The sequence below is a fragment of the Alosa pseudoharengus genome, unplaced genomic scaffold (assembly GCF_046254945.1).
Source record: "Alosa pseudoharengus isolate Yale_2024_CS ecotype anadromous, Long Island Sound unplaced genomic scaffold, YU_APseudo_1.1 YU_APseudo_1.1_scf_16, whole genome shotgun sequence".
Lineage (NCBI taxonomy): Eukaryota > Metazoa > Chordata > Actinopteri > Clupeiformes > Clupeidae > Alosa > Alosa pseudoharengus.
In genome coordinates, this window is record NW_027468630.1 from 22072634 (window position 1) to 22090743 (window position 18110).

At 45.9% G+C, this 18110-nt stretch overlaps 1 protein-coding gene across 1 annotated transcript in view; it reads right to left on the bottom strand.

The window, feature by feature from the left end:
• LOC143125737 (AT-rich interactive domain-containing protein 3B) overlaps positions 1-13244 on the bottom strand; it is a 61998-nt gene extending 48754 nt beyond the window's left edge. The window contains exons 1-2 of the mRNA XM_076287465.1: positions 12876-13244; positions 10536-11276 (exon numbers count right to left, since the gene is read on the bottom strand). Of these exons, the coding sequence (XP_076143580.1) occupies positions 10536-11276; positions 12876-12911 (777 nt within the window). The 5' untranslated portion in view covers positions 12912-13244. The remainder of the gene's footprint in view (positions 1-10535; positions 11277-12875) is intronic.
• Positions 13245-18110: the final 4866 nt, after the last annotated feature.

Below are 18110 nucleotides of genomic sequence, written 5' to 3' on the forward strand. Positions count from 1 at the left end.
TTAGGAGGTGAAAAGCTTCCCCCTCCAATGACAAGAGTCGCCACACACACGCACACACACACACACACACACACCCTCCGCCACCTGGTCTGACCAGAACTTCCTGCTTGTTTGGAGTTCCGAATGAGTCATACTCTAGAAACTGACAGGGGGACATCTGTCATCAGTAGAGAGGGGGTTAAACACACAAATATGGATTGTGTGTGTGTGAGTGTGTGTGTGCGGTAGAGGTGAGTGACTTGTTTGTAACTGTTTGCGTCCTGTTTCTTGTGCTTTTTTACTGAGGGCAATCATATGAATCATTGATATCCATTGCAACACCCAGAGGAGTAAAAAATAATTTTACAAAATAGGGGAATGCTGCGATCGGCGGACTTTGACCTGCACACGCACGCACGCACGCACACACTTCACCCTTCAACTCACTCATTTCTCTAAACAGTCATCCATCCTCCTTCTCTCCTTCCCCTCTACCTCTCCACTCGGCATCCCTCCATCAGCCCTCCTCCTGACCCTTCCGCACGTCACTCCTCCTCTCGCTGGTCCACTCTCACTCCTTCTACAGTCCCTCTCCCGATCACATGCCCTACATAAACAACTGTGCAGAAACAGCAAACTTGATCCTCAATGAGCACCCCCCCCCCCCCCCCCCCCGCCCATTTATGTGAAGGGAATTTCAACATACAGAGCACTCCTGACATAAAGAACAATGTTTTAGATGATGTCGGCCCATTTGTATAAATAATAATGTCGGTCATCCGCATCCTCCTCTGTCTACGGAGCTTTTTTCTTTCGCCTTTGCTCGCTCGCTCGCTCGAGCTCTGGATGTGGCCGCCCCTGCTTATACGCCGAGCCCATTAGCTCCCTCTCAGACGGTAGCACTTGGCAGCGGTTCAGGCTGGCGTGCTGCCTGACTGTCTGTGTATGTGTGTGTGTGTGTGTGTGACGCAGAGGTATGTTCAGCTGGGCTGAGGTGATCGGATTGCTGCGCGACAGAGGAATAGCAACAGCTCGGTGGTACTGAAACCAAAACACACGCTGCCCTGTGCGCAACCACACACACACACACACACACTCAACCTCTTGGTTCTGCTCAGGCCTGGCTCCATGCCAACCAGCCAGGGGGAGGTTTACCCAACACCTCCCTGACACACACACATACACACAGTGATTCATTCAGATCCTCTGGTCTCCTGTGTGTGTGTGTGTGCACGTGTGTGTGTATGTGTGTGTGTGTGTTTCTGTGGGTGTTTAACCGCTGGTCTGGAGGTCTGCCAACAAGAGCCCAGTAGGAGGTGACGGCCCCCGACAACAGTAAGCGTGACACTCCTCTCCTTCCCTCTCTCGTTCTCCCTCTCTCTCCCCCCTCTCCCTCTCTCTTCCACCTCTTCCCTTCCTCTCTACCTCCACTCTTTTCCATTCGTCCTCCTCTTCTCTCCCTCCTCTCCCCTTGCCTGCCGACTCTGACTCAGCGATTCTAAGCCACGGGGACCTGAGAGAGCAGCGCTGCGTGGCGCTAGCGGCCCTAGCGGCAGACAGCTGTCTCACATCACAGACCTGCAGCGCTAGGCTAATATGCGAGAAGAAAGAGAGAAAGACAGAAAGCAATACTGTGGGACAGACAGAGATAGAGAGAAAGCTTAGGCCTGAGAGAAGTCAGGGATGCATTTGTTTCTTGTTATTTCTTAGTGAATAAAACTGTGGCACTTGTGAAACTCAACAGTAAATGCAAGACGCGAGTTGTCAAAACAAATTAAGCTGTTAGAACATGTTCGGTCTTGACATTTTAATCCACACGGTACGTGTTAATGACCAGTGTCTCAATCCATTTCACAGAAACAACCACATTCAACACCCACAATGGCCAGGAGTAGAGGCATGATAGCTTTAGTTCTATGGAGGGGGGTTATCCGATGCTCCACCCAATCTTTTACTGGCCGATGGAGACTAGTGCACCTTACCTGAGACTGGCTACAGGATCAGGATTCAGTGGGATATGGTGGTCGGGGAGCAAGGATGGGTCTGAGATGGGGGTGGGGGGTGGTAGAGAGATAGGATGGCTTGGGGTTGGGATCATTTGAGTGATCAGATTACGGGAGTGATTGGGGGTTGGGAGGGGAGTGGGGGGGATTCCTTCTCCATTATTGATGCGGAAGTGAGCTCTCCTGGGTGCGATTATAAAGAGAAGTGCCACAACCCTAATGGACACACACATCATTTGCATCACGCCTGTAGAGCTCCAAACCATATAACTGAGTGTGTGCGTGTGTGTGTGTGTGTGTGTGTGTGTGAGTGAGTGAGAGAGAGAGAGAGAGAGAGAGAGAGGTTGGTCATCTTACCATTTTCCTTCCATTAATGTATATGTGAGAGAATATAAGGGGTCTACAGGGAGTATCGAACGACCCTCGTCCACAGAGAGCAAGTAAAAAGGCCTTGGTACACACAAACAAACAAACAAAATAAATACCTATCACATAAATGAGACCTACAACTTCCCTGTTGAAGATTCCTAAAAAACCCTCACAAAAACCTTTACCTTTAAAAAACAATCACCACCATTTCAGCAGAGAGACATTGTGTGAGCTCAGACAGCTCTATCAGCTGTCTACCTGAATCGAAATAAAATCAACAAGCACAAACAACACGTAATTTTTAAATACGTTCTCCATCCACACACGTTTGCGATTTCATAATCTTACGCACATGGGGACTCTTAGATAGTAGGTCACCTGAAGTGTGGATCACATGACCACTGACACAAATGCCATGACCAATCACACGTATTGTCAGTATTGTGAAATGCAGCATTTAACTGTATGTCCTCATTTTTTCAGATGTTTGCAGATTCGCGGTCCACATTAAAAGCTGGAGTTTCCAAATGAATAAGTTTCTGCCAGCATTTCAAATCGTTCTATTTCAGGAGTTCGGGGTAGCGTGTGGATGAGAGGCAAAAACATAACAAATATGCTTCGGATTGAAACGAAAACAGAATAGTGTGGATGAAGGCTAAATCCCTCTTTACAACTAGTCTGATCTTATTTATTGTGTGTGAAACAAACAAAAACTCTAAGTGACATTAACATCTTATGAAACAACACACAGGATCCCTGTGACTATGGGGCCACCTCATGTATAGACTCCATAAAGGCACCAGTGACGTGTTGATTCAGAGCTGCACATGCATAGAAGTGCCTACAGCAGAGCATAACAGAATGAAGATGAACTGGTTCCAGACTCAAGTCAGACAGAGGACGCCTTCAGAGTCTCTGGGCTGAGGGTCATGGCAGTTTACTTCAACAGCAAACACATACACACATACTGTACACACAGACACACACACAGACACACATAGGGGAATTTCAAACATTGTATTTGAGTAAGTGAAAGACCATCAGAAACACACACACACACACATACACACCAACCCCCCAAACTCCAGTCCAAAACAGGAGGCCCCTCTCAACCAGCAGCAACAGATGTGAGGGACCCCTGGGAACCAAACAGATATTATAACAACTCTGTCTCTCTCTCTCTCTCTCTCCCCCTCTCTCACTCTCTACTTTCTCACATTCTGTTTCCTCCTTTTTCCCCCTCCTTTCCGACCCCTGGGCCAACAGAGACATAGAAGATCACCAATCAGGCTCTGACAGACCATAGAATAGACAGCAGATACCACCCCTTCCACACACACACACACACACACACACACACACACACACACACACACACACACACACACACACACACACACACACACACACACACACACACACACACACACACACACACACACACACACACACACACACACACACACACACACACACACACACACACACACACACACACACACACACACACACACACACACACAGTGAGTGTAGTAAGGAGCCAGTGACGGGAGTGCTATCTGTTTGAAGAGAGTTAACTCTTTAATTCTGTCTGGAATGTTTCCTTTGGGTGGGGCAGAGAAATGCCCCCCCCCCCCACCACCACACACACACTCCTCCCATCACCCCTCCCCCACCCTTCATTACCCTACTAAATTCAATACCTCTATTTCAGGGCTTTGTGGAATCTTCCACACTGGGCTGTTAGGGGCAGGGCAGCATAAAATACCCACACAAGATCCCACACACACACACACACACACACACACACACACACACACACACACACACACACACACTTAGATCTTTAGATCTTCTGCAGATTACACCAACTGTTGGTTTCTTTTGTTAATTCCTTTGTGTACCTGGGTGCCTTGCAGCAAGTAAGGAAGAAAATCAGATCATGTAAAGCCAGGTCTTACATACACACACCCACATACATACACGCACACACATACATTCTCTCCCTCCCTCCCTCTCTCTCTCTCACACACAGAGCATCAGTCAACAGCCATGATGCACCACCTTAAACATAAGCCCACACACACCCAGCTGGGGCACAGTTCTGTTTTAGACGTCATAAATGCTTCATTTAGCACAAAAATCCCCTGCACACAAGAAATAAGGCTTCTTTACAGCTGAGTTCCCCAACACAATTCAAATAAACATTAGAGTGCCTTTTAAAAATCTCATCCATCTGCCACTCCGGAGCTGAAGTGACCTACAATGCCGGAGTTGAAGATAAAAAAAAAACTTTGAATAGAATGTTATTTTACAGTCGTCTCGACAACCTTGGTATTTATTCACAAGGCTCCATTAGCAACCGCACACCTCTTACATCTCCAAGCGGAACGAAGCAGAGTCTTAATCGCCTTTTTCTGATTCTAATGGAATCCATTTTTAAGCAAATGGCAGTCCTTGACCTCTGCACAAAGGAGTTCATTTCATTGCTCTATATTTCTGAGTGACCTTCGGCTGAATGCCTCTGAGGTGGTGGATGATGTTGGAGAAAACTGGCATATGTGCTAGCTCGCGCTCACCTAAGTGCTCACTCACACACACACACACACACACACACACACACACACACACACACACACACACACACACACACACACACACACACACACACACACACACACACACACACACACACACACACACACACACACACACACACACACACACACACACACACACACACACACACACACACACACACACACACTGAGGTAGGAGCTTGCCATTTCCACATTTCTCTCTCTTTTCCTCTCGCTGTCCTTGATAACCACATTGAGATCTTGTTGCAAGCAGTAATAGAGGTGCAGCTTTATTTAAACACACAGTGTGGCTCACTTTAGGAAGAACTGTTGTATGTGCTGTATATGACCGAAGGACATTTGTGTTTCACTGGTCATGCCATTTGACCTGATTTTATTAGTCTTTAAAGGATTTCAAAGACTTTCTAAAGACAATGAGTCACACTCTCTCCCTTTCCCCATCTCTTTCCTCTCTCTCGGCATGAACATGAGCACAAGCATATATATGATCACATTAAACCCTGCAAGTGAACAGGACATGGTTTGTGATTTGAGTCAAACAACACTATTGCTCAAGTACACTGAGACATATAACTGTGACGTCAAATGAATCCACAGTGCATCAGGCTGCATAGCTTAGATTGGACATTACAACATCTTACGCGAGGGAGTGGCAGTGTGAGCATTCATGTCCGTATGTATGAATGTGTGTGTGTTGGGCTGGTTTTGTAAGTGACCTGTGCTGTAATGTAGTCTTTTCAACAAGGGCATGAGAGCTCGAGTGACAGCAGGTCATTTTTTTTCTAACCACGCCACTTTCTGAATTGTACCCATGGCTGTGGCCGTTGAAGCACTGGTCAGCCACTGAATGCGTCGTCAGGTTGAATAAACAACTGTTGCGAAGCCACAATGGGCTCCTTGCAAGGGTGGGGGGGGGGGGGGGGGGGGGGGGGGGGAGCAGTGGGCTCGAGCTCGGCTATGGCTGTGTGGAATTTTCACATCAACTCTTCCACTGACCGGTCTCAGTTCATTCACTGTGTGAAAGGTCGCAAGCATAGGGGCTTGTTAGTCATCCAACTAGAATGCCTGCACTTTAACAACACACACGAAGAACGAACGAGGGACAAATTCATAGAGAGGAGGAGAAAAAAACAAATGCAAGCAACCGTAGAAAGAAACTCAAAAAGAGAGAGAACAAAGAGAGAAGAATGACGACTGGATGCTTTGATATGTTTGAGAGGGAAAAAAACAGGCACAAAAGAATAACCTACAACACACACACACACACACACACACACCCGAGCACACGCAGAAGCTCAAAATGAGGTCAAGCCACACACCTGTGTCAGACCCAACACATGCACAAGCTGTGGTTTCCATTAGAAGATGGAGGGGGTGCAGGAGGATCACACATCTTTTGTATGTAGCTCTTGAGTGTGACAATGCGTGTGTGTGTATGAAGCGTAGAAAAAAGTGGAATAAAAAAGGTGACATGTTCAACAGAAGATAAACAGAAATGCGCACACACACACACACACACACACACACACACACACACACACACACACACACACACACACACACAACACACACAACACACACACACACACAAACACACACACACAGCGGCTGGAGGTAGGGCAAGGTGCATGTTTCCTAATCCATGATGCATGAGCTCTGAATGAGGCCAATCATCCACCCACCCTCCAACATCCACCCCTCACCCATCTACACCCCAGTATACACCCCCCCCCCCCCACACACACACACACACACCCACACACAAACACAAAAACTCTCATCGATCTCATTTGCAAGCATGCAGATCTTTCCACACTTCCTCCGAAAGCGCGTGCCGCAAAGTGTTGCCAAGACGACGGCTAAATTATGCAAGAGCGGACAGCAAAGCGGGCCTTGATTCTGACTTAGCCACAAGGACCACACAAGTCTTTTTTGATAGATGTGCGGACTTCTGCAGTGTGTGTGTGTGACAAATGTGTGCTATAGGTGTTTGCTCGTGTGCACCCAGTACACATTTATTTTACCATAACAGAACAACTGTCTGATTGGTGTTTGTCAATTTTGGTTTGTCAATTCTGATAAATGCATACATACATATGTACTGTAGGTGTTTGTGTGCATCTGTGTGCATTAATGTTTGTGTACATACAAGTGTGTGTGTTTTAGGTGCGTTTACGTGTGTATATCGTGGTGATGCGTGGAGCCGGAGTGCTGTGGCTTGCAGCTAGCACAGGGAAACAGGAGACGGGCCTATTGCCAACGCCAACAGATACCTGCTCACACCACAAACACCACCCCCGACTCCACTCAGGATTTCTGACATCTGTGTATGTGTGGGAGGGTGAGAGAGAGAGAGAGAGAGAGAGAGAGAGAGAGAGAGAGAGAGAGAGAGAGAGAGAGAGAGAGAGAGATATGAGTGATACTCATATTGATATGAGTGGATTTGTGTATGCATCACTGTATCTGTGCTATGTCTGTCCAAGAGTGTGTGTGTGTGTGTGAATGGATGAGTCCACATATTTTGTGTGTGTGTGTGTGCATACGCGTGCCTGCGCCTGTGTGTGTGTGTGTGTGTGTGTGTGTGTGGGTGCAGGTCACTGTGGGCCCCAAGGGAGCAGGTTGTGTGGATTAGAGGGGTCAGCGGTCCTGAGCATCCCAGAGCAGAGTGCGTACCATTGGGCAGGGTGGAGTCTGCCGCTCCCCCATCCCCGTCCGCTCAGCCCCCTGCATGCGACGCCCTTTGTTCGGCCGCTTGTTGGACAATTATTTACCCGGCTGTTTGGGGCAAGGGGTGAGGTCACAGGACATACATCACTGCCGACACGACATGGACCCCCCAGACGGACAAGCCAAGTCACACGAGCCACGATCTCCATCTCTGTCAGTCCTCGCCCTCATCCCTCCTCTCTCCTGTCCAGATGTCGAATTTCCTCTCCTTTCCGCTTGCCTCCACACTCATCTCTCGCGCAAAGATTCAGAGTTATTTTACTTTTTGCGTTATTTTGAGTTATTTTACATCTCACAGCCCTACAGGTCCAGCATGGTTATTCTTATCCTGATACCAATGTAGAACCAACGCGAGACACAGAATGGCATCTGCACCAGAATTGTATCTGTCCATGTGTTCCGCCATCTCCAACTCTGAGCCAATTTATCCACCAGCGGTCATCTAGTGTCTCTTGGGTTGGAGAAAAGACTTCAAATTCAAATGGAGTTTCAGTGCATGGTTCCCTGCCCCCCCCCCCCCCCCCCCAACACAGCAACAACACCAAACACACACCATCATCACAAGCCTTTAGAAAGGAGCTATTACTTCCCGTCTAGATGAAAAAAAAGTTGCGCTCAGCCCAATCATTTGAGGAGGGAATTTATGGCACACAAGGGCCAAGATTGGAGCGTCTGGCACAAACAACGCCATTAAAGACAAGTGGCTGTTCCTACATCTCTCTCTTTCTCTCTCTCTCCCTCCCCCTGTCTAGAGTGGCAACCTGAGACTACTTCCAGAGATGGGCCGCTACTAAATACCGCACAGCTGACATAATGACAAGAGATCAAAGGGGAGAGACACTAAAAGGACAAGGGGGCCGGACCAGAGGGCAATTCTCTTCCCATGATGCACTGCTCCCCAAAGCCCCTCCCCTCAGGCTAAGGTCCTCACCACCATGTCAATAGATAGAGGAGACAAGAGAAAGAGAGAACAGCCTTCATGTGAATCTCTTTAGGCCTTTGTCTGGATTTAATGTCTCTGTTTCAGAGGCCTCTGATTTTAGTGAACCCTCCCAGCTGATCACTCCAATCAAGCTTCAAGCCTCTGTACAACACTCCAACCTCACACAACAGACACATGCATAAATACAGAGAGACAGAGACAGAGACAGAGAGAGAGAGAGAGAGAGAGAGACAGAGACAGAGCGGTCACATCTAAATTTGGGTTTGTGGGTGAGACGCCATCCCTACCATTTCCCTTTAAATAGCCTGTAATGAAATCCCAGAAAATCACAGTGCAGAGCAGCATATCCGAAACCCAGACACTTCTCAACACCCCGCCCTTTGGGCTAAACTGCCGCCCCCTCATCCCACTTCACACACTAACACACGACACACACACAGACAGTCCCGGTTTAATCTACGATAGCGTGCGTTTCAAAGTGCATACAGAAGAGTAAGAAGTACTATTCCATCCGGATCTGTTTGTATTTCCTCGAAACTCATCCTGTTCTTTTTCTATGAGCGCATGTGTGTGTGGGTGTGTGAGTGTTTGAGAGAGAGAGAGAGAGAGAGAGAGAGAGAGAGAGAGAGAGAGAGAGAGAGAGAGAGAAAGAGAGAGAGCACGGCCAAGTGTTTACCTAGGGGGAATCGAAAGCACCTGGCAACGTGCCCAAGACCTCCTGAGGCAGGGGCGGCAGCTACCGTGTGCCGTGCCGTGTGCCACTTGGCTCTGACCCACTTCAACACACACACACATACACACACACACACACACACACACACACACACACACACACACACACACACACACACACCCTCTTGACAGCACACGTGGGCCAAATCTGCCTCAGTCACCTGAACAGCAACCAATCCGCCAAAGCATTCCAGAGCACGTGCGTTCGCTCGCTCGCTCATTCACTCACTACAGCAAAAGCGAGCTCCGAGCCCAAGTGTGGGCGAGAGAAGAGAACGAGCGACGCAGCACATAAGAGAGCCAGCGAAAGAGGGAGAGAGAGGGAGAGAGTGAAGAGCAAGAATTTGAATGAGACGGAGTAAGAGAAAGAGAGTGAAGAGAGAGAAAGTATGAAGGGTATGATTTACAGCTGCAAGAGCCCAGGGGTGGTGCGGCGGTGGGGGTGGACCGCCGGCCGCTCTCCGGCTGCCTGGCTGCTGTGTTCGTCTGACTGGCTGGCCTGGCCAGCTGCCAGCTCTCACTTCCAGGATTTCTGGCCCATAGCGGCCTCCTCTCCCTCATTCTCACACTCACACTCACACCACCACCACCACCACCACCACCACGCAAAAGATGGAGGCCAGCTGAGCACCCCCCGCCCCCCCCCCCCCCCTCCAACCCTACACCAGTCTCTATGTGAGCACGCCGAAGCAATCAGCAAAAGCCCACAACAGCAGGGTGTCAAAGAAAGAGGGAAAGAGAGCGGGAGAGAGGGAAAGAGAGAGAAAGAAACTAAGATGTGCTGGCAGCATGCAAAGCTTTTCCTGCGCTGCAGTGCACTGTGCTGTGTTGCGTTGCGTTACGCTCCTAAGAAGCGGATGTGTGCGCTTTGATTACACAGCGCTCCTGGCCAGCCGGCTAGAGAAACTCGATGACTAATCACTGAAGTGCCAGCAGCCAGCCCGCAAATACTCCGATCTGATGGCTCAGCGTTTATCAGTCACTCAGGGAAAACACAGCCACGCATTTCTGCATGGCACCTCGAGATCAAGACATGTGATATGTCAGATATGTATTTCAGGGGTGTAACAAAAGAAAGAGTGGAGGAAGGAAAGAAGTGAAGAAAAAAACCAAAGTGTTACAAAGGACAGAGAGGAAGGAAAGCGAGGTGGGTGTGAAGCAGACTGTGAAATGCGGCCTTACCTGCTTGAAGTGATCGTCATAGCTCCAGTCGGCCTGTCCGTTGGGGGAGGCAGCTGAGTGGGGTTCGGCTGGCGAGAGGCTCTCTTCAGGCTCCTGCTTGACCCTGACAGGGGGCGAGGGGGCCCTCTGGGGACCGGGGCCAGGGGCGGCGGTCGCGTAGTTGCCGTAGGGCCGCGGGGGGACGCGCGGAATGCCCTGCTGGAGGGCCAGCGTCTGCTTCCTGAGGTACTCCAGCCCTGCCGCGGCGGCAGCCGTGGACAAGCCCACGCCGCCCGGTCCCGCTACGCCTCCTCGCTCGTCTTCGTCCTCCCCCTCGGTCCCCTCGTCCCCCTCCATCATCTCTTCTTCCTCCTCGTCTTCCTCGTCGTCGTCCTCCCCGGAGTCTCGCCTGCCACGAGCGCCGTCCTCATCGTCATCCTCGCGCTCAGAGTCCACGCTGTTCTGGTTGGACGCCCGTGACAGCACGCCACCGCCACCTCCACCTGCACCGCCTGCCATGGCCAGAGCCGCCATGCCAGCCGGCCCCAGGCCCTTGCCCATGAAGCCAGCGCCCTGGGCGCGTGCGGCCGCCAGGATGGCCTGTTGGGCGGCCATCTGCTGGGCGTACATGATGTGGGCCTCGCGCAGATGCCGCTCCTTGCGCTCCATCTCCAGACGTGCCTGCTGCTGCCGCTGGAGCTGCTCCATCACCGCCTCTAGTTTCACGCCGGTCCCCAGTCCGCCCTCCTGAGACATACTGGGCTGGGGGAGGCAGTGAAGGTGGGGGTTTGTGGGGGGTAAGAGAAGGGCAAGGGGTAAGGGGGTGGGGGGGGAGGAAGCCACAAAGACGTCAATAGCCAGCCATAAAACCGTCCCCTTCAAATGACTACTTTTTATGCCCCTCCCTCCCCCACGCTTTGGTTTCTATGAAGACATGCTTTGGGAGGGAGACATACTTATAGTAGCTATGTTTTCAGTTGACCAAGCAATCCAGTCTATCCTATAATTATGGTGGAGATACAGGAAAGGTATAGTCCCTTCTGTTACAGTAATAATTTGACCATGTGATTCGCTAGTCAACTTACCATAGGAAGGTTTACTATATCATACACTGACAAGATTTTGTTAGTTTCATTTCAGTAGAAAATGATGCAAGCATGTCCACAAAAAGTAGCCTTATAGTCTTTATTCGTGTTTTATTTCCACTCAGGGGTTTGAAACTTCGACTGCAGGAATGGAAAAATCCAAGACTATGTAGGTCAAACATGTACACATCTGACAGGACTGTTTGACATAGCTGATGAGTCCAACCTGCTCCTGAAAGGCCATGGAATGTCAACACTGCCTAGCCCATTTTCATATAACTAAACAAGCTTCCATTAAAATAGTCTGAAGCGTGGAAATACACACTGTCGAAAGCCGGACAAACAAACTTTGTTAAAAAAACAACTTTGTCCTACTCTATGATGCAGCACAAAAATATCGGTGGCCTCTATAATAAACTTCTGACAAGGTCTTATGTAGGCTGTGTCAAATTGCCTGATATTAAACAAGATATATTCTGCTACTTATCCCAGTCTGATTTATCATGTTGTTAAAAAAACGCATAACCTAATTTATAATTTACGGCGATTTCATGGGTTTATTGGTCATGCGTAGGCTACATCCTGCCCTCTTTTAATTGTAAAAACAGCCATGTAGATTTACACGTCAAAGACAATATTTCGATTAGACAAACAACAACATGGGCTACTGTACGTTGTTAAAAGCAAGTTTCTTTTGATTGTTTCGGGAAGCAAATAAAGTACATGTATGTGTACTGGAGAGATAATGCCTACGCATGTTAAAGTTCACTTCTGATCAAAGAAAAAACTCCCAACCCGCCCTAATCAAAGCAACATGCGATGCATTTATCAGATGCATATGGCGGGGCTCCAAGCGCCCGTGAATGAGAGTAAACACAGTAGCACACACATGGATGTGGAAGCGTTACTATTTAAGTAGCCTAGTATCCTAAAAAGATAAGCAACCCCCAAAAAAATTAGTAGAGTCCAATTTTCATACAGTACTACTATCTAACCTGAGGTTTATTTGTAGCCAATTAGATCGATTTGCCTATTAAAATACTATCTTGGAGGTTTGTCGCGAGCGCAGACTAAACGTCGCCGCGTCCACAAGTTTCCAATTAAATCGTTGTAAAATATTTTACACAAAATTTTGAACATTTGTTCTCTACCTTAACCCGTCGTTCTTGAGTAGCCGACAACACACACAGAACTGTGTTCTCCTGTTTCTCCGAGAGCCTGGAGTCAGAATTACAACTCGTTATGGGCACAGCGCCAAAGAGCAGTGACTACTCACCATTTGCGCCTTGCTGCTACCGGAATTGTCCACCATCCCTGTTTCCTGGGGTTACCCTTTTCCCTCTTCTCTGGCTCGCTCTCAATAACTTGCCTACTGATAGGGGAACCGTGCATGCACACCGGGGGGTTTAAAAGTCGTCCTTAAATAGAATCGCAAGCGTCGGTTCGCCTGCAAAGTGATCAGCCCTTATTTTGTGTTTTCAGAAAGGACAGAAAAGAGAAATAGAGCCTAATCTTATATCTCGAAACGCCTGGCGTTGAGGCTGTAACTCCCTTGACTCGATTTTCCTCCCTCAGTAATACACCCCCCGCCTAAGCGTACAACATCAATAGGACCCGCCCAGCGACAGCAACAAGTTCCAGAGTTCTTGTACTGCTAGTCACAGGTTAAATAGTTACAATATCGCTTATGCAAATCTTATGGCAATTCCACGGACTCATTCCCTAATCACCTGGCCATACAAACAGTGGTCATTACTGTGGAGATAGTTACCCATTAATGTGTTACAGTAACAATGTAGGCTATCATCTCGCAGACACACATGCGAGCACGCAGACCTATCGTGCCGTGACGGGCCTTTTTTAAATACAGAAATGACCCTTTCATTTTTCCATACTAAATTTCTCAGTGTTGTCAAGTTTGCTCATGACAATTCGCAGTGTCACTTACTGTGAACTAAATATGAAAGGCTAAATAACCACCCAAAGAGGATGTAGGTTGTTTTAAGGCCCACACAATTTACGAGGTCAGTTCACCGAAGTAAACTTGGCACACCTTGTATTAATCTAAAGCCCGAACATCATTTTAAAGTAGGAAAGCGTAATTTTGATTGAAATGTTTTGTTTGTGATTTCAGGAGCGCCAATTAGACTACAGGGCCTTAATAGGAAGACTTCCCATTTAGAAACAGTATGCATACGCCACCTGCTGTTCATGGACCATAGGGCAGCGTGATAGAAGTTTAGCTTTTAATAATCAAATTAAAACTGATTGAGTAGTTCAGAGTCCTGTACATACCTTATTTTTATGCGTTTTGGCCTTAAAATCAGACCAAATACTACAACCAAAAACCGAATGACCATTTTGGTGTACGTACATATATGAAAGAAATAAAATAAAAATTTAAAAAGTCACTCCAGGTTAAGAAATTAGTCAAGAAAGTAAAGGAAGATTGGAGAAGGAAACTCTGTAGTGATGAGACTGGAAAAGGCAAGAAGAAATAATCATGAGATTGGGCCCTTTTGTGTCAAGGAGAGTGGCAACCCTTCTCTTTCCTCCTTTTTACCAAAATATAATTACTTCAGTTTTTTCTTTGTTCAACTGAAGAACATATTGAGACACCTATTTGTTGATGCACTGACAAAGAGATTCAAGGGGACCATAGCTTCTAGTCATTTGGCGACAGAGTAAACATGGTAAGAGTATGCAGATATACAGAGTAAGTATATCTGCATAGATATGAAATAAAAATATTTTTGATGATTTGTCCAAGTGGGAACATAGAGGTTGAATAATAGTGGTCCCAAGATCGACCCCTGGGGTACAGTTGCCGATGGCAACAAAGAAGCTCCTTTCTTGTAGATATGTAGATTTGAGCCAGTTGAGTTCATAGAAATCATCAGGAATTGACATGAGTTCCTAGTCTACTCAAGAGACCCCATGCTCTAGTGCAAGTGACCTGTTCTGCAATGCACGGGTCAGCACCTTCCAGGCATTATTGAGAAGTCATGATATACAAATTCATCTGTCGCCTGAATTTCTCCCAGAATGGTATAATTGTCGTTTATAGAAATGCAATGTTTTTTTGTTCTTTTTTTCCCTTCTTTTCCTTTCTAATGCATGTTGAATGTCATGTCTGTGTTGTCTGTGTCTGGCAATAAAGTTGATGATGATGTTGATGATTAATACAACCCCGTTTCAAGTTGATGCTGTGTAAAATCTAAATAAAAACATAATTCTATATTTTACAAAATATGTCAACTATGTATTTAATTAAGTGCAAGTAGTGCAAAGACAACATATCAATAGTTGAAACAGAAATTGTATTGTCTTTTGAAAAATATATTTTCATTTTGAATTCGATGCCAGCAAGACATTATTTTATTTTTTTAATGTGACTGGGACTTGTTGACTACAGTGTTCCATCACCTCTTTTTTTAACAACAGTCTCTAAACATTTGGGAACTGAGGAGACCAGTTGCTACAGTTTTGTGAATGAAATATATGATAATTGCAGGGAATTAATCATTGCTGCATTGCTGTTACGGTGTGGGGTCTTCTTAATCACGTTTTTTCACCCCATGATTCACCACATGCAAGGTGCATTTTGGCATTGTTTTCCTGAAATATTCAAGGCAAAAAGACATCTGGATGGCCGCATATGTTACTCATAACCTATATCATTCAGCATTAATTGTGAATGATGTGCAAGCTGCCTATGCCATAGCCACTGATGCACCATCATACCATCACAGATGTTTTGAGCTGTGTACTAATCACAGGTTCTTATCTTTAGCCTGGATGATGTGGAGTCCATAATTTCCAAAAAAGAATGACACATTTTAAATGGTTAACAGCTCCTCGGTCTATCCTTATTGTGTGAGATGGCTACATGTCTTGATCATGATTAAATATGGTTTCTTCTTTGCATGGTAGAGATTCAACCAGCACTTGTGGATGGAGCATCAAACTTTGTTCACACAGATAATGGGTATCAGAAGTTTTCCTCAGCCCATGTTATGATTTTCATTACAGAAACAGGTCTATTTTTAATTCAGTGCCATCTAAGGCCCAAAAGATCACGGCCAATTCAATATTGTTTTCCCCGTCCCTTGTTTACAATAATGTCTTTGGATTCTTTAATATTATGTAGGCTAGATCAGGGGCTCCCAACCTTTTTTGGCAGGTGACCCTATTTTGTCACAAAACATTGGCGACCCCAATCATTCACGTGTTGCGAGAGAGCGCAACCCATCTCTACTCCAGACTAGAACGATTCTCTGATTTTCCCCAAATGTCCTTGTGCGCTTGGTTGTTTTGCTACTTTGTTTCGAACATTGATCAAGCTTAATTCTGTCAAACATCTCATGCGGGCTGTCTAAGTTTAGTTTTACTTAGCGTGGTTATAATGAAGGATCCGTTTCTTTACTTGGATATCATGAGTTTTTTTTTTTTTTTTTTTATTATTAAATGTATGTATATTTTAATGAAATGTACTGGTCAATTGTAGGATATCCAGTATCTCAGGCAACCCCATTTGAATTTAAGGTGACCCCAAGGTTGGGAAACAATGGGCTAGATGATGAAATCTCCAAATTCTTTGCAACTATATGTTGAAGACCATTATTCTTTCATTGTTGCATAACTTGACAACACAATTTTTCACAAAGTGATGAATACCTCCACATCATTACATCTGAGAGAATCTGCCTCTCTGGGATGCTTCTGTTATGCCAATAACAATCTACTGCAATCTTGCTCCAGCGGCAAGATCACAACACATGATTGGCACGATGTCTTCACAACACACCACATTATTGGCTCAATGTATTCACACAACTGCCATATTGGCGTTACAAACTAGGCCATACATCTCTATGGAGGATGTTTTGAGTGCTGTCTCCTCATTAGAAAGTCTCTGTCCCAGTTCAATTAATTAATTGTGAGCTCCTCTTTTTGTGGTTTCTTTAGCATTACATAACTTTCCCAACCCTCTGTTGCCTATGTCCAGACAGACAGACAGACAGACAGACAGACAGACAGGACAGACAGACAGGATAGATAGATAGGATAGATAGATACTTTATTGATCCCCAGGGGAAATTCAAGAAATTTTAAGACGTGTTGCTGCCCTCAAATTCAAAATGAGCGTATATTTTCCATAAAATAGTTCATTTTGTCAGCATTTTATATATTATCTACAATCCTTTTGCAACTGAATAGGGGGATATGTTGAGAACATTCAGTTATGCTTCACTACAAGTCAGTACAACACATCCTGGTAGCACTTGGAGGTTGGCATCATGGCTGGATGTACAAAATTTCACCATTGGTTTTCACCATAGCAACGGAGATAATTATAAGAGCATCAAAATGGGTTGTTGGAGGTGAAAGGCTGTGGGATGGCATCCAGTTACCTCCCTTCCAACCTATATGAATGACCTGACGATGCTGACAACAGCATCCCCATGTACCCATCGACTGCGACCCATGTTAAATGACTGAAATGGGCAAGGATGAAGGTGAAACCTAGCAAATGTAAGTGTATTTATTAGGAGGCGGGGGAGACAGTGAAGAGTTTAGGTAGGTGGTATAATTCATCAGGATATATAATATATAATAACATACTGTGTCTCGGAGCTTAGAGAATTCATTGTTGAGGTCGATAGAATCTGGTAGCTGAAGTTGTGGTGCTTACAGTTTGGACTTTTGCCATGTATTAGGTCTCTTTTGTCTGTGTATGAAATTGTTGTTTAAGAGGTGGAGGAATTTGAGAGAATTGTTCACAGTGTAGTCAGGAAATGGCTGGGGGCGCCATGTTGTCTAAGTACTGTAGCATTGTATGGAAAGGGAATCTTGGGATTGCCAATGACCAGCTTGGTGGAGGAGTTCAAATTGGCTAAAAACCAGTCTGGAGATGACAGTCACAGTCCAAGGCAGTCATGAAGTTAGTCGCCCGAACAGTGAAAACAGCAAGGCTGTAGCCATAAACAATAATGTCGAATAATACTGTTTTTCTCATTTTTGTATGCTATTCTATTGTAGGCCATTGAGGGTTGAACAAATTAAAGCCATAACTATAATCATATGAACATAAATTTGTGCATTGGTATAGAAAAATAAGTCCAGATTTTGTGGCCAAATTAGCAAATATTCAAAAACCTTTGTGTGGTTATATTATCATGGTTCTATGTGATCAAGTAAAGGGCCCAAAGAGAGAGAGTGGGAAGGCAGGCATGATGATGCCATTTGGGCAGAGATAAGGCATTGGGTGGGTAAAAAAGCAAAAACAGACTCATTTAAAAAAGTATTTAACTATTTAAAAAAGTATCATGGCTTATGGTGTGAATATTGGTTTAGTTTATATATTTTTTACATGATCACATAAGCCTTTTGTGCACGTAGTCTATTGTCAGATCATTATTTGAGTTTGAATTAATCAACATATAAAGCTATTATTTTATATTTTGATTCATAACATATTGTAATGCTTTACTTCCTTTACTTTTTAATT